At 54.7% G+C, this 24032-nt stretch overlaps 4 protein-coding genes and 1 pseudogene across 6 annotated transcripts; 2 read left to right on the forward strand and 3 right to left on the reverse strand.

Annotated features, from left to right (window-relative positions):
* The first annotated feature begins 510 nt into the window (after nt 1–510).
* Nucleotides 511–8104, forward strand: pot1 (protection of telomeres 1 homolog). The gene is given in 25 exon segments (XM_037253275.1): nt 511–583; nt 1067–1204; nt 1383–1508; nt 1595–1667; nt 1736–1824; nt 1917–2024; nt 2287–2361; nt 2432–2506; nt 2605–2722; nt 2882–3012; nt 3089–3382; nt 3450–3605; nt 5217–5277; nt 5280–5338; nt 5340–5401; nt 5494–5576; nt 6031–6060; nt 6293–6449; nt 6520–6594; nt 6875–6953; nt 6955–7016; nt 7089–7174; nt 7364–7375; nt 7378–7457; nt 7532–8104. Coding segments are annotated over 23 exon segments (2304 nt in total). The 5' UTR covers nt 511–583; nt 1067–1204; nt 1383–1403; the 3' UTR covers nt 7766–8104.
* Nucleotides 8105–8537: 433 nt separating this feature from the next.
* gpr37a (G protein-coupled receptor 37a) lies at nt 8538–11157 on the forward strand. Its single transcript, XM_037253276.1, is given in 4 exon segments — nt 8538–8583; nt 8773–9311; nt 9955–10620; nt 10623–11157. Coding segments are annotated over 4 exon segments (1452 nt in total). The 3' UTR covers nt 10824–11157.
* Nucleotides 11158–13235: 2078 nt separating this feature from the next.
* Nucleotides 13236–14924, reverse strand: LOC119123896 (hyaluronidase-5-like). The gene is given in 5 exon segments (XM_037253279.1): nt 13236–13676; nt 13781–13870; nt 13939–14208; nt 14272–14618; nt 14621–14924. Coding segments are annotated over 5 exon segments (1347 nt in total). The 3' UTR covers nt 13236–13340.
* A 1295-nt stretch (nt 14925–16219) lies between these two features.
* LOC119124182 lies at nt 16220–18346 on the reverse strand (annotated as a pseudogene).
* Nucleotides 18347–18457: 111 nt separating this feature from the next.
* On the reverse strand, nt 18458–23890 carry LOC119124179 (hyaluronidase-4). 3 transcript variants are annotated; one of them, XM_037253874.1, is made up of 7 exons: nt 23677–23882; nt 21683–22234; nt 21216–21623; nt 20860–20949; nt 19258–19857; nt 19017–19116; nt 18458–18876 (listed from the first exon to the last, which is right to left on the reverse strand). In XM_037253874.1, the coding sequence occupies exons 1-5, from the start codon at nt 23713–23715 to the stop codon at nt 19327–19329; spliced, it is 1620 nt and encodes a 539-aa protein (XP_037109769.1). In that variant the 5' UTR covers nt 23716–23882; the 3' UTR covers nt 18458–18876; nt 19017–19116; nt 19258–19326. The 3 variants fall into 3 exon arrangements, with proteins under 3 accessions (XP_037109769.1, XP_037109770.1, XP_037109771.1); XM_037253875.1 differs by lacking the exon at nt 20860–20949 and having other exon boundaries at nt 23677–23885; XM_037253876.1 differs by lacking the exons at nt 18458–18876; nt 19017–19116 and having other exon boundaries at nt 19725–20336; nt 23677–23890.
* Between the last annotated feature and the right edge of the window lie 142 nt (nt 23891–24032).

Consider the following 24032-nt stretch of genomic DNA (forward strand, 5'->3'; position numbering starts at 1 on the left):
AGCGACTCCAAATGAATATGTGGCGCCACATTAATTGAAGATGACATACTTTAGGTCTTTCATGACTTGGTGGTTGTAATTTGTCAAATGCTGTGGATTGATTCTCTTATTTTTTGTCTTTGTGAACACGTGGCCTCTGTTTTGTGGTAAAGGACCGTTGGCTCATTTTGACTCAACTTTGGGTTGTTTTTCAAATTAGCAGCACTTTCGAAGACGAATCAGAATGAAGTCGTCGAGCTTCAAGTTGCCTATGTACGTACTTGAATCTTCACCGTGGACCAAACTCACGGCCAACTGTGCATCCGTTCACGCTTGCTGGTAAATACAAACATTTCAACTTTTGCCTGACTGTCTAGAATCTAGACGCAGACTAGATGGAGCAATACAGGTTGGTTATTTTAAATCATTTTGAATTATGCCCAATGTATATATCAAATGAAATAACTTGAAAATAAATATTGTCCAAATCTGGTTGGCGGAGGTTGAGGTTTCGCGCATGCGCAATGAGGCCTTTCCGTATACGTAGGCGCATTTCAGACAACAGCCAGTTCGAAAGCGAAGAGAGGGAACGACCAAGTCAACGGTAAAAAACAATTCTCATCTGAATATTACAAATTCCGCCGCCCGATACAGACCAATAACTACACAACAAGCTTGGTGAGTCGTCTGTTTTGGCGACCGTTTATTGTGTCGCTTCAGCCAGTGGCAATTTTATGCCAAATCACTCCGCTTTCGAGTTTCATTGCTCGGTGGACGCACGAAAAATACTCGGCGAAGATTTTCTTGTCACTTGTGAATTCTTCGCGTTTCACATTCATATGCGCCGTGTGTCGAATACACAAATTAACTATTCGTCACGTCGCCTCCTCTACAACTAGCGCGCTTCAGTGTACACTCTCAAAGTTTGTCGTGGTTTTATTTTTTCCCCTCCATATGTTTTACTAGGTAAGTCAGTTGAGAACACTTGGACTTTGTGAAAACAACGACTCATTCTGACAAATGAATAATGGCATAGCCCTGTCGTCGGGTGAGTTTTTTTTTTTAATGTATTTATTTGTTTTCCAAGGCAAGCCAAACCAAGCGAGAGAGACATCTGGAAGGTCAAAGTCGGGCAACGTAGCTGAGCTCCGAGCTCCAGATTGACTCCTTCCTCTTCTTAAGTCAGGCCGCCGGCTCTTCTCCACTCCACTCCAAATCACAAGAGGTTAATCCCAGTCATTTCTTTTTCCGCGCTGGCATTTCCACCCCAGCCATCCATCCAGCCAGCCATCCATCCAGCCAGCCGGCCAGCCAGCCAGCGAGCGTGGCGTATGCCGGCCGTCAGGCTGTTCCCACCGCACGCAATAAGACACCTGCTATTCTGTTTTTGATTCATTTTTTAGGCCGCCGCCGCCACCACCAGGATGCCTGTCATTTTGTTGGCAGAAGGGGCGGGGCCAGGCAACCTGACCATCGTTCCAATCGCGCACATCAACGTTGCCGCCAGCCACAGCCACCACTCGGTCAAGGTGAGCTCCTGGCAACAACTCCCACGAAAATCAATGAAAGATGACACCAAAAAAAAGGATCAAATCCATAAATCGCGTGCATCCAGGGGAGAGTGGTGCACAAAGGACAGCTGCTGGAGTCATCGAGGGACAACTTCTTCCTGAAGACCATCATTGAAGGTAGAAAGATGGACCTGAGCGTGGACGGCAGCGTGAATGAGTTGCCGTGGTGTTTTGCGTGTCCAAAGACGACTCGGGGCCTCGGGAGGTGTCGGCCATCAACGTGGTGCTGCTGGACAAGTTGGCCAGCGACTTCTGCCCGGCTGTCAATCAAGGGGTATGTTCAAGTGGCAGCTGATGGAAAATGTGCAGATGAAGCAAACAAAACCACGGCGGCCCCGCTTTGACGCTTTGAATCTTCTCCGTCAGGACGAGGTGACGCTCTCGGGCTTCACCGTGCGCGATTGTCCCACGGTGGAGATGGGCAGGCAGCATCCCTGCGTCCTGGAGATGTTGGGAGATCGAGCCTTTGTTCACGTGAGGACCAGGATGGAGATTGAAATCAAAGGAAATGATGACTAAAACCAAATACTCAAAAAGGAAGACAAGATGTTAGATGGGAACAGAAATGATTCGACAAAAAGCAAGATCATCATAGGAAGCAAGCTGTGGTGGTCTTTATATTTTTTAATTAGGCTTAGAATTGAACTCTCTAGACAGAAAGACTTGAGTCTTGGATCGCTGACGATTTTGGCCAGTTTGGTCTCCAAAATGCCAAATCTGGTCTTCTGCGCTTCAGGTGTCTTGGTCCCCGCCCACTGACCTCTCGGCTCCACAACAAGCCCAGAAGAACAAAGGTCCAGCGACTTCCTCGGTCAGAGCGGTCGCCACTTCCTTGTGGAGTGGGGCTCCAAGAATGCAACATCTGCTCTTCTGTGATTCAGGCATCTCGCGTCCCGCCCGCTGACCTCCTGGCTCCACGACAAGCCCAGAAGAACAAAGGTCCAGCGACTCCCTCGGTCAGAAGCCCGTCCGTCCGACCGACCGATCCTCTGCAAATGTGAGAAGCGCCGCGAGTGTGGTGCTTTCTGCTCATCGCTCCGGGGTTGTTGCGCAGGTTTCCAGCAAGCCAACGCGCACGTACGTCAAGCTCGGGGACCTGAAACCCGGAGATGTGGTCAACGTGTACGGCGTGGTGGTCTTCTTCAAACGGCCATTCAAGAGCCGCGGAACAGGTCAGTCCGGTTGGAGCCAATCCAATTGACACGTCAGAGATGGCGCCATTTTCCCCATGTTGTCGTGTGGTGCAATCGCGTTCCCTTTTTCTTTTCTTTTTTTTTTCCTTTTCTCCAAAAAACAAAACAAGCGGCAGCCATTTTGTCTCCCCTCGGCAGATTACTGTTCCAGCCTGAAGATCACTGATCAATCTCAGAAATTGATCAGCTGCACCATTTTCTGCCCCACACTGGAGTCGCACCCGCAAATCTTCCAGAATGGCGACATTGTGCGCTTGCACAAAGTCAAGGTTGCGTATGCCAGGGGGGGCGGGGCAATGTGTCCACTCGCACGAGTTCTAAGGCTCCGGCCGTCACCCCTCGCAGACTAAGCTCTACAAGGGTTCCCTCGCCCTGATCAGCAGCTTCGGCTTTTCCGCCATGACCTTCAGCGGAAAGGAGGGCGACGACTTTGAGCCTCAGACCTCCAGCCGGAACTCCTCCTCCACCGAGGACGACTATCAAAACGTGAAGGCGCTGCGGTCCTGGGCGGCCGACCAGGACCTGCTGCACCCGGACCCCGGCGTGCCGCTGTCGGGCGTCCAGCCCGAAATGTACTTCAACCTCACCTGCCAGCTGCTCGCCAAAGCGCCCGTGGACTCCACCTGCACGCTGCTCAGGGTCTGAAAGCTTTTGCTCTTTTGCTTGGGGCCGGGCTTTTTAATCAGGGCCGCTCGCTCTTTGGCAGGTGTGGGACGGCAGCCGGTGTCCTCACGCTCTGCTGCAAGTGACGGTGGACCCGGACGTGACGGAGGGCCCCGCCTTTTTCTCCGAGGAGCAAGAGATGCTCATCGCTAACGTGCTGGTGTACGACAACCACGTGGAGTGCGCCCGCCGCCTCAAGGTCAGAAGCGGCAAACCGCCGAGCAGGTGTTCAAGTTTACGCTCGTCAAAAATGACATATTCTCAAATGTGCCTTTGACCCGAGCAGAACTGCCATGAATTTGTTGTGGCCTGCTATCAAAAAAATGTGATTTTGCTGATTTAAAAAAAAAAAAAACAAATAGCACTCTGTAATATTAAGTGCGAGTCTGTAATATTAAGTGCGAGTTGAGCCGCCGCTTGAGTGTGTTTCACAGGTAAATACGCGCTCTCGTAGGAGAGCGGTTAAAAGCGTCCGCAGGAACGCCGGCAAGCAAATAGAGCCCGTCGAGACTCGGCCCGAACCTGCTGACTCGGCACACTTTGATCCGGCCCAGTCGCAATCCTCCGGGCTTTTCCTTTCTTTCTCGGCTTCCGCCCGGAATGAATGATAAGAGCAAGACGGGACTCTCCCTTTTGTCTTTGCGGCCCCACGGCGCTCGCTCATTAGCTGCCGCTTAGCGCTCACGCTTCATCGGCGGGCCGGCCGGCGCGCTGCGGCAGACACGTCTACACCCCAAAAAGCAGGAGTGGGGTGACACAAGTGTTGAGGTGAAAGGCGTCACTATAAAGTGGCACACTTTTGGCTTGGAGTGCTTTTCCATCCAGCAGCCCAAATGCCCCCCCACCAAACCTTCTTATTGGCCCAATATCTCCGAGTCGCAGACGCTCTTTGCTAAAGCGCTTAACACGCTGCCCCGTTCCCCAGTTGCTGTGGCGACGCCCAAGGTGATGCCGCAGCTTTTTTTTTTTTCTTCCCTCAATCCCCCATCCCTTTAAAAGATGAAATGTTTTTAATCCCTCACAAGAGGAAGAGAAGATGAAGGCAGAGTAGGATGCTTGTAGGCCACTTCATTAGGTACGGCGGCTGTGAAAGTCATTTCAATATCTTTATTTATTTTATTTTTTTTAGAACTAATATATTTTGTTTCAACAAAGGTGCAACATCAATTGTTTAGAAGTCGTGAAGTGTCGCGCAATTTCATTTTTGAGCAATTTTTCCATGACGGCTTGCAGTGCAGGTTTGTGGATGTTGCACCAATGAAAAGCAAGTTTGCAAAATGGCCAAGCCCGCAGCGCTACCGAGGTCGTGCGCTCCCACGCACGCTTTACGGCAGTTAGCGAGCGCCGAAGCGGCGTTCCGGCCTTTGCGCCTCCCGGCGACGAGCCAAGACGCGCATGGCGCTCGGCCGAAGATGACTCACTCATCTTCTTCTTGGTCTTCTCCCGCTCCTCAGCTTTGATGCGATTACGCGTCACCACGTATGTTTGCGCCTTCCTTCAACCCGTCAGGCCTACGGCGCCACGACGTTTGATTGCCTCTGACAGCCGACGTTGACGCTTGAAATCATCATCATCATCGTGATGACGAGGAGGACGTGGTTTTGTCATCTTTAGGCTTGGCGTGACAAGATTCGAATTGGGGTGGGAGGCGAGTCGTCTCCAGGCGACTGACTCACCGACCGCCCTGCAAAGTTTGATGCAACAGTGCCACCTGCTGGCCTCCGCAGTCACAGCACAGGCGGGAGCCAAACAAATGTATTTGTTTCCGTAACAGCGGTACTCTGATCCTCTTGCTCAATGTCTTCGCCAGCCCGGGGACTTCCTGAGGATCTTCAACCTGCGAGCCGTCCGGGTTCCGTCAAGGTTCCGAAGCAGAGCGGCAGGCAAGTGGAGGAGGTCAACCTTCTGGCCTTCCACCTTCACGGCGGCACGGGCGTACGGCAGGGGCCTCTGCGTTCTGCCCGACAACAATCCCGATGTCCCAAAGCTCAAGAGGTGACTCCTCGGCTCCTTACCACGGCCCTTGTCTCAATCCGTAAATGGCCGTCCGTCCGTCCGTCCGTGTTGACTTGCTGCTTTGCGTGCAGGGCAATGGAGCTTTTCCATGCCGCCAACCAAAGTCAACGACTCTGCCATGATGGAAGGGATGATGCGCCTCCGCACTCTGCAGGTCAGCCAAACACTAGCGCTCTTGTCCACAGGGGGGCAGGCGCCATCATCTTGGAAAACTGAAACCTAAACAAACAACTTGAGAATATTTTCACCTTCCAATTAGTAAAGTAAAAAATGGAATGTTATTTAGCACAAACATTTCATATGAATATAAATCAATCATTTTATGTAAATGGTACTTGAAATGATATTTGCGTGAATGTGGCTTTTGTTACTTTCACAATGTCGTTGAGCTTGTGAACTTGCGTATAGCGCCCTCTGGTGTCCACAAGAAGCTTTTTGTCTCGCTTCATTGAGTAAATTGTGCATTCAACGAAGACTCCTGCACGTTTGTCACACTTTGAAGAAATTGCAAGGCTCTCTGACCTTGCAAGGCTCACCACATTTGGCATAACGCCGTCTCTCTCGTAAGTCATCTCAGTGTCTTGATGCCGCCTCTCTCCTGTTTTCAGCGGGCGGAGCTTCCATGGAGTTTGGCACAGGTAGGAAACACCTGGAACCATAATATAGTATACATTTAAAAAAAAAAAAGTCGATTTTGCTCAAATGGATCAATCTGTCAAATTGCTGAGATTCATTTTAAGAAACGTGTCAATGTGCTTCAATGCCAAAAAAACCCCGACTTCAGGTCTCGACGAGCAACGTCTTCCTTCTCTGCATTTGGCCGGCCTCGACGTTGGGTTGTTTTGTGACTTGTGTTTGTGCCGCCCCAAGTGAGAAGGTGCGCTCACGAGGTGGCGCCCATCACGCTGGGCGAGCTGCTGCGTCACGAGCCGGGCGGCTTTCATCACGTCCGAGCCCAGCTGGCCTCCTACGAGCCCCAGAGGCTCCACCGGGCGCTCAAACTTTACTGCAGCAAGTGCAACGCCATGTACGGGTCGCGCGCCGCTCCGCCCGTTGGTCGGCCCCGGTGCTAACCCCGAATGTGCACGCTCCTCCAGGGAGGAGGTTCCCAACGACTTGCACGTGGATGAGCGTTTTTATCCGGGGAGTCGGGCCAGCCCAGTGGGCCTTACGTGAGGCCGTTCTGGTGCTTCGCGGGCAGCATGTGCCCACCCGCCGCCGCCGCTGCCGCTGACGACGAGCCCGGCGGCACGTCCAAGCGCTTGGTCAAATTTTACCAATCGGCGCTTCTCGTGTTGGAGCGCAGGACCAAGGAGTTAATTTTTTTTCGCAGGTAAAATGAGGACTTGCACAACAATGGTTGTGCCTGAGGCCACATGGAGAATTAAAAAAACAAAAAAAAACCAACAACACAGATTGGTCGCCAACTCTTCTGTCTTACTTTTTTCCCAGGTTACATGCTACACGAACTAACGCCCGTATGGCAGCCAAGTACCTGAATGTGGTTCCTGTCAGTTTGGCACCAGATGGTCGCCCTGGCGCTGTTGGACCTGAGCGCGCCCTTCCTCTTGTGCGGAAGGAAGAGCTTCTACGGGTCGGGACCACGGAGGCCACAATGTCCGTCGTCATCTCGCCAGTTGGTGACGTTCTCTCTCTCTCTCATCAGGTGTAAGCGGTGTTCAAAGGAACCCGCCATCATGGACCCCACACTCCAAGGAAGCAAAGTCATAAATGAGAAGGACGTCGCCAAAGGTCCATTTGCTATTTTTAAAATCCGAATGATTCACTTGCTGTAATATCTTTGAGTGCACTTTTCACCTTCTTGTCAAAATGGTTCTTCATTTTTCAATCCTGTAGGTGACCCAATACTTTTGTCCAGATGACACACCTCACTTGAAGTCTGTGTTCCAATACTTTTGTTGTGATTTTCTGCGTCGATAGCATTTGGCATTCAACTCTGAAGTTGGTCCTGGTGCTGAAGTTCCGCCTGCAAGACGGCGACGACACACTGGACGCCTTCCTGTGGAGGGACGCGGTCAGTCCGAGCGGACGGGCGGGCGGGCGTCACGTCACAAAGCCAAAGCCCACAGCTTGTGTGTCTCTGATTAGGAGACCTTCTTCAATGTGTCGGCGGAAGACGCAGCGACCAACCAGCAGGCTCAGGATCAAGTCCGACGAACGCTGGACTCGCTTTGTCCCCCAGAGGGCGCTACAGGTGAACGTCCGTGGCTTGACTTGTGCGTGGCGTCATACAGCGATCGCGACGCTAACGCGGACGGAAACGCAGAAACCTTCTACCAGGTCTGCCACACGAGCGCACGAACATCTTCAACGTTGACGTAGGAAAAGTCATTTTTGCTGGATTATTCAAAAATGCCAATCAACCAAATTGTTGTGTTTCTTTTCTCATGTTGCTTCTCTTCAAATGGAATACAGGCAGGCCCAACCTCAAGTTTTTTTTTGCTTTCTGTGAGTCAGGTGCAAGATTTGATGTCTAATTGGAAGTGAAAAGTGAGGAAATCTGTAAAAACGTACGAGGAGACATATTGGGACTCGTTTACAAGCAGTGAAAAATACAAGTTATTTATGTTGTCGTAGTTCTTGACGAAGCGATATGCTGCTGCCTGTTCAGTCAATAAAGTCTTTTTGGTGGCCAGTTTCATCTCGAATCACATTAATTGACCATTTTCTTTCATGTCCTTTTGAAATGAGAATAACTTGGAAGTCGTCCACCTCACCCATTGCCCACCCGGCCCCTCTAACCTCAAGCGACCCCCCTCTTTTGGGTCCGCCCCCGCTGCACCCCTCCATCGCTCCGGGCTCTTCGATCACTACACGCCGACCGACCGACCGACCGAGCCGACCTCCACTGCGCCTGCTGAAAGTGCCCCCCACCCACCCAAAGCCAAGCCCCAGCCCCTTCTCATCGGAGGACTTCTTTCGACTCGCGGGCGCATATCTTCTCGGAGACTATGGGCTTCGACTGGTCTTTGAGGCCCTTTTTTTCGAACCAAAGTGACATGGCTCGCGCGCCGGGGACTCTCGTCGGTGTCGGGCTTAAGGGAACCCCAGCGCGCCACCATGCCCCTCCTGAATCGGCCTGCTGTGCGTTTGGATGTGCGCCGAGGCCGTGGCCGCACACGCGGACGAGCAGAGCGGCGGTGGCGCACTTTGAACGGGGCGACGTCGCGGGACGTCCTCCGCCCGGAGTTGGACTCGGAGACGAAGTCGTCCGAAGCCGCCGCAGCGGTGGAAGCACCGCATGCACCGCATGCGCCGCATGCACCGAGCCCGCTGCGTAATTGGAGCGGACACCCGGCGTTGGGCGCGGACGCTGAGCGGCCAGTGAGCGAATACGACCCGCCAGCGACGACGAGGAGGCGCGAGCGGCGTCAAAGAGGGAGCGGCAAGCGGCGAAGCGAGCGTCTTGAGCGCCGGGCCGCCGCCGCCCCCCGCTGCCTGGCCGTCGGGTCATGGCGCAGGAGCAAGACGAACCCCCGCCGAAGCTCCGTCGAGTTCCAACGCCAGCAGCAGCAGCTACGACGAGTACGCCACCGAATCCCCGCCTTTGGAGCCCGGCACCCCTCGGAGCAAAGTGAAGCGGGTGAGGAACCCCTTCTACCCGCTGAGCGCGGCGGCGTACGGCGCCTACGCGCTGCTGGCGGCCGCCTTGGCGCTGGTGTGCGCGGGCGTGCTGGGCAACGTGTCGCTCATGTGCATGGTGTGCCACAACTACTACATGAGGAGCATCTCCAACTCGCTGCTGGCCAACATGGCGCTGTGGGACTTCCTGGTGCTCTTCTTGTGCCTGCCGCTGGTGCTCTTCCACGCCCTCACCGACGACTGGCTGCTCGGGGAAACGTCCTGCAGGCTCGTCCCTTACCTGGAGGTGAGCGGCCTCACGCGCCATGTTACATCTGAACTTTTATTTGATTTCTTCTATCTTTTTGCTTTGTTATGGCCTAAGGACAGCAAAAGGCAAAGTAGTCCCAAATAGCACTTTGGGCCTGCCTTTCATCGTTGCGAGGCGGGCGAGGCCTTGTTGATCCTTCCTGAATCCGTCTCAAGACAAGATTAGAAGTGTTAAGTGCAAGATGGCAGACTGCACGATAGCAGCTTTAATATTTAATCTGCTCAACATGAAAAAGAGGCCAGCACGCACCTGCTGATCATGTGACAAGCTCTTAGCCAATCACAGCGCAGATGACAATTAATGAGGAACGCTGGGATTAGCACAGGGTGACCCCCCGAGCGCCCCATTCAAATTTCTTTGTGTTTTTCTTTTAATCCTTTGAATTTAATCTCTAAACTAGACGTATTTTATTTTGACAGGATGTTTGTTGTCTTTGTACTGTAAAGTACTTTTCTTTTATTCTGGAGGGATGATCATCCCTCTGTTCCTTGACGTCAAACTTTGTCTTTTATGTTGGCGGGATGCTCATTGGATGTTGGCGCTGCAGATGATGCCTTGTCTTTTGTTGCGGTGTCTCCTGTCGTTTGCTAACGTGTCCTCGTGCCCCCCCTCCCTCCAGGTGGCGTCTCTCGGTGTGACCACGTTCACCCTCTGCGCCCTCTGCATCGACCGCTTCCGCGCCGCCGCCAACGTGCGTTCCTACTACGAGATGACGGACAACTGGGCGTCCACCAGCGCCAAGCTGGCCGTCATCTGGCTGGGCGCCCTGCTGCTGGCCCTGCCCGAGCTCCTCATCCGCCAGCTGGTGACGGAGGAGGCCGCCGCCGGCGAGGACGCGGCGGCCTGCGAGCGCTGCGTGCTACGCGTGTCCACCCGCCTGCCGGACACGCTGTACGTTCTGGGCCTGACGTACGGCGGCGCCCGCCTGTGGTGGTTCTTCGGCTGCTACTTCTGTCTCCCCACGCTCTTCACCATCTTCTGCTCGCTGGCCACCGCCCACAAGATCCGCGGCGCCGAGCGGTCGGCGGCGCCCACTCGCGGCACCAAGAAGCAGATCCGCCTGGAGAGCCAGATGAACTGCACGGTGGTGGCGCTCGCCATCCTCTACGGCTTCTGCCTCATCCCCGAGAACGTCTGCAACGTGGTGATGGCCTACATGGCGGCGGGGGTGGCGCCCCGCACCCTGGACGTCCTGCAGCTGCTGAGTCAGCTGCTTCTGTTCTGCAAGGCGGCCGCCGCCCCGCTGTTGGTCCTGTCCCTGTGCGAGCCGTTCCGCCGGGCCGTTTCCTAGACTGTTGCTGCTGTTGCTGCCGAGAGTGCGGCGGCCCGAGCGCCGGTGGCGCCGAGCTGGAGCTAGCGCGCTGCGACGCGGCCCCCCGACGACGGGGGGGAGACGTCGGCAAATTACGCCTCGGTGGGGACGCACTGCTGAGACCCGCCCGAGACTCACCGGCCGATGCTGTTGATAGATGGCTACGGACGCTTTGAGTCAACCAAGTTTACGCTGGAGCCAGAAAGCATCTCTTCTCTTCCGGTACTTGATAACAGCGCCACCTAGCGAGACTGGTATCTGTGAGCGTCGTGGTTTTGGCAGCAGGGCAGTGGTGAGCGTCTAGCCACAACTCCTGCCGCTACGACCCAGCGTGACTGTGACTGAGACTAGTCGGTCACAAGCTAACCTAAACGTAGACGAATGTTGCGTTCCTTTCATTTCCACCGGCGCGTTCGGGCGCCCATCGCCCACCAAGCGTCACGATTGTACTTTAGCTGGTAATGTAGCCGTGTGCTCACTTTATAGGCAAGATTAAAAAAGTTCCACGTGTCTGTTTTGTTTGGCGTGGCGTGGCCATTTTTTACTTTGTCAGCCTTCCTATCAAATTTGAATTTGCAGAGTCACCGACCGGCTGCATCTCTGCTTTTGAGGGGTCAACTCGCCCGCCATCCCATGGACCATTTTTCAACTCCAGCCAACTTGCGGTGTGAGTACAAGGGCCGCCATTGTCCTCTCGCTTGCCCGCCTCCGCCGTGTGAACGGACCCACAGTGCTCTGACACTGATGTATTGTGTTCTTTCTGGCCCGTAAACAAGCACCAAAAAAAAATCCCAAATAGGCTGGGAAGCGCGGCGGCTCCCGCGGCACTTCAGTGCCGTCCCGTCCCGTATGCTCGCAGGCTAAAACGCTATTGTCAGCGTGTTACTTTCTGTTCATTGATGAGAATAATTTGACGCTATCTAGGGGCTCATTGTTGTGTTTTTGGCAGGCATGTGTGCTGCGTGTTTGGGTCTTTGTGGAGCAGGCTGGTGGCCCCCTTCGCCGCTCCAGCAATTAGACAGACCCCTTTCATTGGTACACAATGGGGCGGGCAGAACAACAAGCACACGGATGGCAGGGCAGGGCCGGGTGCTGCTCTCACTAAGTGATGGTCCACTTGGTGGTCTGGATGAGGTGAGCATGGCATAGGTCTGGTTGTTTTTTTTAATCTTTCATTTCATTGACCACATTGCCAGTCACGTGGCCTCCCACTGGTCTCCCACTTGCTGGCACATGACTTTATCAATAGTCACATTCATGTTTGAAAAAACAAACAATCATGCACTTTGACGGTTACTTGTTTTGGAACTTCCGTGCCCTGCCCTGCCCTGCCCCTCTCTGGTCACGTGAGCAGGCATCGTTTGGTTCCAGTCACGTGAGCGCCCCCCCCGATATATCTGCTCTCCCCGCCCACTTGCTCATTGTGGCGCGAAACGTGTTGTCGGAAGAGAATTGTGCTCGAAATGTTTTATTGGCTCAATCAGCGCACGACAAATCACTGAGGCAGAACAACGCTCTGTCCGATCCGGTCCGGTCGCTGCTGGGTGTATCCGGTTGCACGGCTCTCGTCTCGATGATGCCGTCGGGATTCCCGATTGTGTCGCCCCTTCCTCCCTGAGCGCCGTGGATGGGATGGGGGTGGAAGATAAATTCCCTCTTTGGGCAGCTGGTGACCTAAAAAGCTTCCGACAAAGAAGAATGAGGACAATTAAGCGCTTCAAGCCCCCGTCCCGACCAACCGCCATCTTGTGTCAGAGCACATGACACATGTACGTGTGGCCAGCCAGCCAGCCACATTTGTTCTCAAGACGTGTCAAGTAAAAGCTGACATTCCCTTGCACACAAAAGCGCGTCTGTTGTTGATTCTGGAGCTGGATGGATGGATGGATGGATGCTGATAACGTACAGAAATCTGAAAGGGCAAGCGAAAACGTCACGTGTTGTTGTGGAATGTCTTCGGGGAGACCAAACAATGACGGTGTTTGTTTTGGCATTCACAAAAAGGAATGCACTTTTTCATCACTTGGTGATCATCTCCTTCCTAATGCAAAATGAAAAAAAAAAAAAGCCTCTCATTTCTACGTATAAAAAACCATGGCAGACTGCCGAGATGCAACTTGTGGCGCCCCCTGCAGGACTTCCGGCTCAACTGCAGCTGTGTTAGTCCCGCTCTTCAAGTCATGAATATTTTTGCTCAATTTACAAAAACAGAAAAAAGTTACAACAAAATCGGATGTACTGTGCTTTTCTTTCATTTGCAAGTTGCCACCTCTGGCTCCCTCTAGAGGACATAAACCTCCAACGCAGCCCTGACAGAACTGCAGCAGTTGTCCGGGTCCCCCCACTTTGAAACGGAGGTACCTTCTTTTTTTCCATTCTTGACGTCTTTTGACATTTTGATTGTCTTGATGTGCACAAAATATATTGAGAATATTTGCCATTTTTCACATCACGTCCTGAGTGTTGTTAGTCACCTAAATGTTGAACAGAGGCTGTGATTTACCCAAGTCAAATTCCTTGTTTGGCACGCTCAAACATGGCAAATAAAAAACTCTTGAATCTTGTAGGAGTAACTTTATTAGCCACAGTGAATTTGGAAAAGTCGACATTTTGGGAGTATCAGTTGTAATTCAAGTTTTAACAGCAAGTACACTTGGAATTAAATACAGTCAAATGTAGGTGGCAGCATGCTCTCAGTTGTGGGCGTCGTCATGGAGGACGTTGAGGGTGGTGGCCGAGCGGCACGGCTGCTCATCGTAGCACATGCAGTCAAAATGGCGCTCAAATTGCTCCACGTCCTCCTGGGACAGGCTGCCGCTCACCACCAGCGGGCCGGCGCGCCTGCGCCGCGCGATGCCGAAGCGCCGCGGGTCCAGGTGCAGGTAGACGTCGTCGTCCCAGCGCTTGCGAACGCAGCGGCCGCGGCCCTGGCACAGTGCCGCGCTGCACATCCTGGTCGCCGTGGTGACGTTGAGGATGTACGGGTTCATCACGTCGTCCAGGTGGCGCCGGGCGTCGAAACACGAGTCCTGCGGGGGGGGGGGGGGGGGAGGGAGGGAGGGAAAGGAAGGAAGGAAGGCGTAAGGGTCGAAGGTCGCTCAGAGTCTTGAAAGGAAGCCGCGTTACTCGGTACCTCGCTTTCGACCACGTCCATGTCTCCCCAGGAAACGACGCCGGCGGCACCCAGAGCGGCCGCTTCGCCGATGGTGCTGACCAGATCCCTCTGGAAATAAAGCAGGCGCGCGTGAGACGGAAACGTCCGGCCGCCGTCCTTTAGGACCCGCCGCTCACCTCCGACATGTACTGATCCGTGCTGTGCTTGTAAACGGGGCGGACGTAGGCGTAGACGGGGATGGCGTAGGAGGCGTTGTTCAGCGCCGCCACCCTGGCGGCTTCCAGCAGGCGGTGGCGCACAAAGCTGCGCGCTTGCGCCGAGTCCCGCAGCGCCGCCTCCAGGTAGATGGAGGGGTAGAGGGCGGTGGACTCGCGCCACAACCACAAGAGCTCGTCGTTGCGCTGCATCTCGATGTCGGGACACTCGCCGGTGAAAGTCGCCACGTCCTGCTCGGAAGGTGGCCAAGGTTGAGCGGTACCTGCTTGTCGTTGAGTCGCGGCAAAACGTACCTGCTTGTAGTTGTAGTTGTAGCAGTCGGGGTAGAGGTAGTAGCCCCACAGGCGTTTGGGTCTCAACTGCTTCCCGAGCAGCAGCGAGCGCAGGAAGTAGCGCTTGGCGGCGTCCTCAAACACCGCCTTGGCTTGCGCCTCCGCCTGCTGCTCCGACAAGGTGCCGTTGTTTTCCTTCACCCTCTGGACCGAGAGCTGCCGGTAGATGTCTTTGCTGCCCCAGTTGCGGACCCACTGCGGGCGCCACTCCTCCAGGTCCAGCACGGCCAGGCCCGGCCCGTCGGCGGGGATGTAGAACTCGATGTCGTCCTCGGCCAGCTCGCGGTGATCCCGGAGGTCCACCAGCTGGGCAGGCCCTTGTCCACAAACTCGCCCGTGTCTTGGTCCACGTAGGGGACGATCCCGAAGCGGTCCGTGTAGAAGATGGAGACGCTCTGGTTGGTGGCCGACCTCAGCGTGCTGCTCACCAGGTGGAAGTGCGACAGGTCCAGCGGGAGGCCGAAGCGACTCTCGCACAACTCGGTGGGCGCGTTCCACGTCAACAGGAACGGGCGGTCCCACTCGATGGGCGGCGACGTCCGCGGCGGCTCTGAGGCCCGCCCGGAACCCAGCAGCAACAAAGCGGTGAGCAGGTGGGCCGCGTTCGGGCCCATTGTCAAGCTGCGCGCAAAAAACAGCCGCTGTTTACAGATGATCTTGATCGTATGATTATGTTGGAATGTAGACTAGAATTATTCCCTTTGTTTCAACCTTTTACCTTTGCTTGACTCTGACCATTCAGTTGTTGAAACTTTCCAAATGGTGTGGAAACATTCTTGCTTAGTTAATAAAGCTGACTTTGACTTTGATCTAAGACAGGGGTCTCAAACTCCAGTCCTCGGGGGGGGGGGCCGCATTCCTCCATGTTTTCCAAGTTTCCCTCGTTCAACACACCTGATTCAAATGATCAGTTCATCCGCATGTTCTGCAGGAGCCTGATCATTGAATCAGGTGTGTTGAACGAGGGAAACTTGTAAAACATGGAGGAATGCGGCCCCCCCCCCCGAGGACTGGACTTTGATACCCCTGATCTAAAGTGCTCCACTAGTTTCTGTTTCCACGACCTTGTAAAACTATGAGCTGGGACCCTCCGCACTGATTAACCAGTTGCTGAGGTGACCACCAAACATGTCCAATGTCACCCCCACCCTGCTTGTTCTCGATAAATATGCTCTTGCAAAACGGAGACGTCTGTCTGAAGACGGACGGCCACACCAACCAACCTGCCTGCCTGCCTGCCGCCGTTTGGACTCTCAGGAGCTGGGAAATTGTCGTTGGGCACGCTTGGCTGGATGTCGTCCAAAGCCCAGATGAGCTTCCTTCCTGATGAAGATGAGGAAACGATGGTGTGGCGTCTGTCCGGACTCGTCGAGAATGTTGGAAAACCTTAAGCAAGAGCAAATGTGGTGAGTCAGCCAAATCATTTTTGGAAAAAGGATTTTGGAAATCGTAGAGCTTCTATTTTCTGGACCTTTTTGTGCTTTCTACGCCTCATTTGGAAAAGTTGAAAGTCATTTTGAAAAAGAAGTCATTGTCAACTCATTGCTATCTACGTCATGCTTTTAATAGAAAAGAAGATGGAGAATGCCTCTCCAGCAGCCCTGTTTGACGCACTCGGCGGCGGCTTCACTCACCTCTCGGACGACGGAGCTTCCTTCTTGGCTCGCTGGCACAATCCCGACTGCCGACAGCTCGTCCGTATGCAGCAGTTGGGCACAATTCTGCGCTTTCAACTTCATCAGCTTTGTGATGTCATAAAAGCAAAAAGGCACAAGGGACCGTCCCTTTTTCTCCTAGTACGTCACGTCCTCGCTTTTGCGACTGTTTGTTGTCAAACAATTTGAAGAAAGCAAAAAAAAAAAAAGAAGAGGTTTTGGCCATTGTGTGGAAAAATCAAACTTGACTCGCATTGCTGTCAACATTTTTATTGGAGGACCATCTACACATTCAATGAAAGTTGAAATGACATCATGGCCTAGTTACCGACATGGACACAAGGCAAAAGTGGGAAGTTGAAGACGTCGGCGCCACTCGTGCGTAGAGGCCGCCGCGCCGGACCTCGTACACCTCGATGACCTGGATGGCAGCGGGCGGCGGCGCCAGTCGCGGCTCGCACTCTTGTCCGGCGTAGCACGACACGTGAAGTCGCGGGCCCAGGCATCACGCTGTCCGGGGACGGCAGGCCCACGGCCACGTACTTCCCGTCGTCGGCTCGCAGGATGTCAAAGCGGGCGGCGTCCAGGTGGAGGTAGACGGGCGCGTCGTAGCTCCGCCGGACGCAGCGGCCGCGTCCCTGGCAGAGGGCCCGGCTGCACAACACGGCCGCCGCCGTCACGTTGGCGAGATACGGGCTGAGCGTGGACCTCAAGTAGTCGGACAGCGACTGGCAGGATGCCTGAAAGACAGATGTTTCTGGATTGGTCGCCAGTGCCAGTCAGTCCAAAGGAAGAAGAGCAAATTTGGCTTGTTGCCACGATTACCTTGTCATTGTAGTCGCTGCTCCCCGAAGCCCAACATGACCACGCCGGCGGCCCCCAGAGCGGCCGACTCGCCCACCGTGCTCACCAGATCCCCTGCAAAGTCAGGCAGGCGCGCTCAAATTGGCTCAGTGGGGCTCCGGCTCCGGCTCAGGACTTACAGCGCTCGCCAAAATCTCCTTCTGGCCTCGTACAGGGGTCTGGAGTAGACGTAAGCGGGCGAGGTGTAGCGCGTTTGGGCAGCGCCGCCACCCTCAAGGCCTCGCCCACCCGGTGCCGCACGTAGAGACCGCGCCGGGGCTAGTTCCTCAGGGCGGGGTGCAGGTAGACGGATGGAATAAGGCGGTGCTTGCGCTCCCACAGCCACAGCAGCTCCCGGTTCTGCTGGCGGGCCTTGGCTGAGCAGCGGCCCGTGTAGTTGTCCCTGTCCCAGCCGTAGTTGTAGCAGTAAGGGAAGAGGTAAAAGCCCCAGCGGCGGCTGGGGCGCTCCCCGACTCCCAGCCGGATGGTTCTCTCCATGAAGCTCCTGGCGGCGCTCTGGAACTGATCGACGGCCAGCCGGAAGATTTGATTCAGGGATGAGAACGGGGAGGCTTCCAAGGCGCTGGCCAAGGACAGCCTTTGGTAGATGCGCTTGGCCCCCCAGTTCTGGGCCCACAGGGGGCGCCAGGACTCCCAGTCTATGACGGCCAGGCCGGGGGACTGGTCCTGGGCAATGTCGTGGTGGATTTGCCGCCTGGCCCTGAGCAGGTGTGCCGTCAGGTTGCCGTTTTGAGGGACGCCGCCCTGGCGGCGGGCCCGCTTGCCGAGCTCCATCTTGGGGTAGAGGCCCAGCCGGTCCTCGTAGAAGATGGTCAGGAACTGGCCTGGAACCGAGGCCGGCGTGGTCACCGCCTGTGTGGGAGCCAACAGAGCTTCATGAAGCTCGATCAGAGCCGAAAGCCGCCCAGCCTCACCTGGAAGGCCGAAGTGTCCAGTGGGATGTCCAGACGCTGGCACTGCTCAGTGCGGGCGTTCCAAATGGCCACAAAAGGGTGCCCGGGGATCAGGGGCGGCTCGGTGGGTGGCGGCGGCGGCGAGGTCATAGCGCTCAGGATGAGGCAGGACAGCAAGCGCAAGCGCAACAACAGGCTCATGCTCATGCTGGGGACCGACAGAAGAAGACAACACTTTGACATTTACGGGCCGCTCCATTTCCGCACTGGCTCGGGCGGGCGGCTTCATTGGAGTCACTTGACAGCACGTTGAAGACGCGAATGAGAGTTGGATTGTGAAAATGCATTCAATGATTGCATGTTAGCCTTTTGATCCACCTCCGAGTAAAAGCCCCAATGAAACATCATATTGTGATTGGGAGAGGTGTAAATCGAAAATAGATACATATATGAAAGGAATCAAAAATAAGATCAATCAAAAGTAAATCTTTTTCTCTTGGAATGGGAGAAAAATAAGTTTGTACCTGCGTCTCTCCTCTGCGTCGCTCAAGTGTCAAATTGACGCCGCTTCTTTTTGCCTACTTCTCATGTCAAACAAGAAACGACGCGGTGGTTGGTTGGCCAAGTCATTTTGGGGTTTATCAGCAATCAGCCATCTGCTCTTGCTGTTTGCGTCTTCCTCTTTTAGACGGACGGACAGACGCTTTTATTTTCACGTTGAATGGCGAGCAAAAGTGGAATTGGAAACGTGCTTTATTGGCAGTGCCTTTACATTCGTGTGCTGCACGTTTCACTTTACAATCAAAAAAAGAAAAATGAAAAAAAAAAGAGTCATTGTTGCAGTTGAGTGAGATGAAAACAACAACAACGACAACAAGTGCTACATGCAGCAAAACACTTTGTGCATTGGCACATTCCGGACGGGTACCAAACACAGCGTGGATTATTTGATTTCCATTGTTCGTAGGCCTTGGCTGAGGTATCTGGACAAGTTCTCACACACACACGCTTGTCCAACTTCTGAAGAGGAGGGAGGAAGTGAAGAACCGCAAAAAAAAGGCCGAGTCATGACTTGAACTTTCAGCAATTCAGTTAAGGGAGGAAAAACACGAATGAAATTAGCGTCGGTGTCTAAAGTTGTACCTTCTTTCAACCTGCGCTCATTATAAAAAAACAAAACGGCCTTCTTTTTGATGAAGGTGGAGGAGGCTAAAAATTAGAGAACCATTTCAAGTATTACTGCATGGCCTTGACTTTGCTTTTTGCCTTCAAGTCATTTCTACCTTCTTTCAACCTGCGCTTATTATAAAAAAACAAAACGGCCTTCTTTTTGATGAAGGTGGAGGAGGCTAGAAATTGGAGAACCATTTCAAGTATTACTGCATGGCCTTGACCTTTGCTTTTTGCCTTCAAGTCATTTGTACCTTCTTTCAACCTGCGCTTATTATAAAAAAACAAAACGGCCTTCTTTTTGATGAAGGTGGAGGAGGCTAAAAATTGGAGAACCATTTCAAGTATTACTGCATGGCCTTGACCTTTGCTTTTTGCCTTCAAGTCATTCCATTCTTAGGAGCTGCGCTAGCTGTAGCACGCTAGCATCCATGTTAGCACGTCAACAGACATTCCAATGTCTCGAAGTTCAGCAGGAGCATCAGAAGCGTGAGGAGACCGGCGGGGCCTGCGGCGAGGCCTGCGCCGAGGCCTGCGGCGGGCGACGCCCCGCTGCGGCCCTGGTCCGCCTGCTCGTCCTCCCACTCGCTCCTCCGCCGCTCGTCGTCGCCGAGGTCGCGGCCGGCGTCATCCTCCGGCACCTCGTTGGCGCCGTGGCAGCGCTCCCCTAGGTGGCCCTCGTAGCAATGGCAGCGGAAGCGCTCGGCCAGCGTTTGGAGGGCCCGCGGCGAGTGGCGCCCGCTGACGACGAAGCCGCCGTCCGAGCCGCCGCCGCCGCCCGCGGGGCGGATGCTGTAGCTGTCGGCGTCCAGGTGGAGGTAGTGGCGTGCGCCGGGGTTGCGGCGGACGCAGCGCCCGTTGTTCTGGCACAGGAAGCGGCTGCAGAACTCGGCGGCCCGCGTCACGTTGGTGATGTACTGGCCCAGCCGGTGGTTCAGGAACCAGCGCACCTTACTGCAGTTGTGCTACAGCACGAGAAAAAGAGAAAAAAACATCCAAATGGATGGATAGACCACCCAGAAGTCATGACGCAACTTTGAAGTGGCACATTTTGAGGTGTTTTGTGTGCTCATCATTTTTGCCACAGCACATTAACATGATGTTTTTCTTGGAGCCCAAACCGTTAGTTGAAAGGGCAGAAGAAGAAAGAAAGTCAGTCGATGCGAATCAAAGCATTGTTGTTGCACCCACGCACGCAATGCCACAATGTGAGTGCCGAAAACAATTCCAGACGCTGCAGGAAGGGAAGAGACGACGTCCGTCCGTCCGTCCCTCCGTCCGCAACAAAGACAAACGGCGACCGCAACAAAGACAAACGACGCGACTCGTCGACGTCAGGCAGACTTGGCTGGCACGAATGAAAAGCTCGTTTTGAACCCTGGAATCGCCTTGAATCATCTTGAATCTTCCCAAGACAAAAGTGTCCACTAGATGGCAGCATGGCCTTCAAGACACTTTGAAATGTGTATTTTCAGACCAAGCTATCAAGTCACTCAGTCGAAGATGAATGGTGGTGGCCTATTTGGGAGGACTCTCATTTATTTTCTTGATTTATTTCTCTTTTAATTGGGTTGTAAACAACAATGAATAAAGGCATTGTTTCGTGTTAAATACGTCGTATTTTTTCCCAGTGTTGAAAAGAGGAACCTTATTTAAGTTGTTAAGGGACGCAGTTAATTGACGCACTCGCGTGAGGACAACTCACTGCTTGGCCCCTGATTAGTTTTGTTCCTTTACAGCTCAATATTGTGCTATTTGCTTCATTTAGTCTTTGTTTCGCAAGCTAAGTGAGTTTGTGTTGGAACAGTACTTGTATGAGCTGTAAAATAAGACAAACGCCATCACTTTTTGGAAATGTACAATTGCAGTTTAGCCCAGGTGTCAAGTTCATTTCTACTTGAGCTTTTTCTATGACATGGGTAATCATGTGATTGTCAGATGTGAGCGTTTTGCAATGTGCTGCTCACCCGCGACGTGGTCAGGTTGAGGTCGCCCCAAATGACAAAGCCGGCGGCCCCCAGCGCTGCGCTCTCGCCGATGGTGTGGACCAGATCCTTCTGCGCAGAGGACACGGCAAGGGTGAGTGAGTGAGTGAGTGAGTGAGAGAGTGAGCGAGTGAGCGAGCGAGCGAGCGTGCCGCCTGGCGTGGAACCGGTTAGCATGGCGCTGCTTAGCAAGGTGCTCTCCTGTTTTGAAAAGCAAAAGAACCGAATACGACACATTGACCCCTGATGCTTAGCATGAAGCTATTTAGCATACAGCGACTTAGCACGATGGGCTTACTTAACACGTTTTATCGGCCCAAGCGAAAATGGCCCGTTACCGTGGTGAGAAAGGTGAGCGGCTCGTCACGGTATCCCAGCCGCAGGTAGACGTAGATGGGGAGCTCGTGGTCGCGGGAGGTGAGCGAGGCCACGCGCAGCGCCTCGCGCACGCGGTGGCGGGCAAAGCGCAGGCTGCCGGCGCTGCCGCCGTGCGCCTTGCGGATGGCCACGGACGGGAAGAGCGCCGTGCTGCTGTTCCACAGCCAGCGCAGCTCGTCGTTGCGCAGGCGCTCGGGCGCCGGGCACAGGCCCGTGTAGCCGTCCTCGTGCAGGTTGTAGTTGTGGCAGTCCGGGTAGAGGTAGAAGCCCCACAGGCCGTCGGGGCGCATGCGCGTGCCCAGCTGCAGCGTGCGCTGCATGAATTCCCGGGCGCTCTTCTCGAAGCGCCGCTGCGCCAGCTCCTCCACCTCAAAGGCAGCAAAATGGCGTTTGATCGGACGGATGAGTCGGCGACGGCGGCCCTCACCTGCGCCGCCGTCACGTTGAGGTAGGCCTTGGCGGTCAGCTCCCGCGACTGGCGCCGGTACACGTCCTTCTTGTGCCAGTTGCGGCTCCACTGCGGGCGCCAGAACTCCCAGTCGATGACGGCCAGGCCGCGGAAGTCTCGGGCGGGGATGAAGTGCTGGATGTCTCGGTAGGCCTTGAGCAGGTGCACGTCCAGGCTGCCGTTCTGCGGGACGCCGCCGTGCAGCGCCTCGCCCTGCGCCGTGTAGCGCGGGTAGTAGCCCAGCCGGTTGGCGTAGAAGATGCTCACGTTCTGGCCCGTCCAGTCGGCGCGGGGGCTGCCGCGGATGTGGAACAGGCCGTCCAGCTCCATGCTGACGTTGTACTTGATGGCGCACATGTCCAGCGGCGCGTTCCAGGCCGCCACGAAGGGCCGGCGGCCCACCAGGGGAGGCCGGGCGGGTTTCTGGGCCGGCCCGCCGTGCGGCAGCAGGAGCAGCAGCCGGACGGTCAGGGCGAGCCGGAGCCCCGCGGGCGTCCCGCCGGCCATCAGGCGGGGGGGCCGGCCGTCATCCTGACGAGAGCGGGACAAATATTCAAATATGTTGTCGCCGCCGCCGCCGCATCAGGACAAAACTATTGGGACAATGACTGGCGGCTCCCAAATATTTGGGCAAGGGGCTCCATCCATCAGTTTCTGGACAGGTCACGCAGGTCACGTGACCCGCAAGGACCCCGCCGAGTCAAAAGAGGAGACAAAGCATGGAGGACAGGCGCTCCCTCCCTCCCTCCCTCCCTCCCTCTCGCCCAGAGTCTTCTTGCGGTTTGCCGCCGTCGGGCTCTCCCACGACTCCCGCCAGAGGACTCGGGTCCTCCTTTCGCGGGCCCCAACTTCATAAAGAAAAAAGAAAAAGAGCTCACGGCGGAAGCGCGGCCCCTCCTCGGCGGGACTTTCCAACATTGGATCTTTGCTTTGGAAGCCCCCTGTTTGCCCCCAAAGCATCTTGGGTCAAGGCGGAACATGCTCGCTGTCCCGAAGGCGTCAAGTCGGGCACCCGTGGGGCTCCCTGTGACATCTTTTCACGCTGCTCCATGCCGCCGCGGCGGAAGTAAACAAAGGTAGCGTATCGACTGTTGCTTGCTACTGAAAGACAAACAAGGACCCGGTGGAGGAATGCACGCTCAAGGCCGTCGCGTTGATGCGGGCCGCGTTTGCTCCTGCCCACGCAGCCAATTGAAAGAAACGACATCTACAACAGGAAGCGGCAAAGCAGCTTCCATCTCACGCTGGCGTTTTAGCGAGTTGGAAACGTCTCAGAAGAGAAAGAAGCACGCTCCCCCTCTCTCCACACGGCCGCCTGGAAGTGATTAGCCAGCGTTTGTTGAGGCCTGCGGTTCTTGCGGCTTCTGCTCGCGGGACGGATCCGCCGTCTGATTGTCTCCGCTGGAAAATGTTATGAATTTCACACACACGCCGCTTTTGCCAGCACCTTTCGATCGCCCCCTCCTCAAAGATTCCAAAGCCAATCATGGACAAGAATATGCACAAAAACAGAGTCGGACCAAAATAGCGCATTTGATGAAGCCCGTCCGTCACACGGCACCTTCAGCCTCTTTCCAAAAGCCACGCCAAGGCAAAATTTTGGATTTTGAAAATGGATCAGACTCTTTTCTTTTGCATATTTTGTGGCTGGACAAGTAACGGCTGGCTTCTTTTTTGGCCAAAATGTCGAAAGGTCTTGACGCCTCCTGGAGCACTTTTGAAAAGTGTCACCGGCGGGCGCCTCTCCCACCTGCGTCGCCACTCTAACGACGAGCCGAGCCGTCTCCGCTCACGGCCTTGGCCGCGATTGCGTAAACATCTCCATGCCCCCTCCAAAGTGCCACTTTGGAAACACAGAAGGAGGCGAGCCAACATTCCTGGCGTGAACATTCCAGCGTGACAGGCGCCGGCCGGCCGGGCCGGATGGCTCCCAAAATAAGTGGCGCAAAAACAAGGCGGCGTCGGTGGCTCACCTGTCGATGAGACCGGCGCGCTTGCTTGCTCTTGCTCATGTCTGCCCCAAACTCATTGCCCAATCAATCCATCCATCCATCCATCCATGTGCTCCTCTGTGTGGGAGACAAAACCACCGCGCCGGTCTTTATAGCACCACGAAGAGGAGGAGGAGGAGGAGGAGGAAGGCGGGAGAGCCTTACCATGGCCATGACGTTGAAGGAGAAGGCGAGAGACATCCTCACTCAAGAGGGGCAGGGGGGAGGCTTTCAATGTCTCCAAACAGGAACGTGAATTGGTTGTCGTTCACACTGCCACCAACAGGAGATGTTTTTTGTTTTTTTATTATTTCCTTGCGCAATCGGATTTTACTCTC

The sequence above is a fragment of the Syngnathus acus genome, chromosome 6, assembly GCF_901709675.1.
Source record: "Syngnathus acus chromosome 6, fSynAcu1.2, whole genome shotgun sequence".
NCBI lineage: Eukaryota > Metazoa > Chordata > Actinopteri > Syngnathiformes > Syngnathidae > Syngnathus > Syngnathus acus.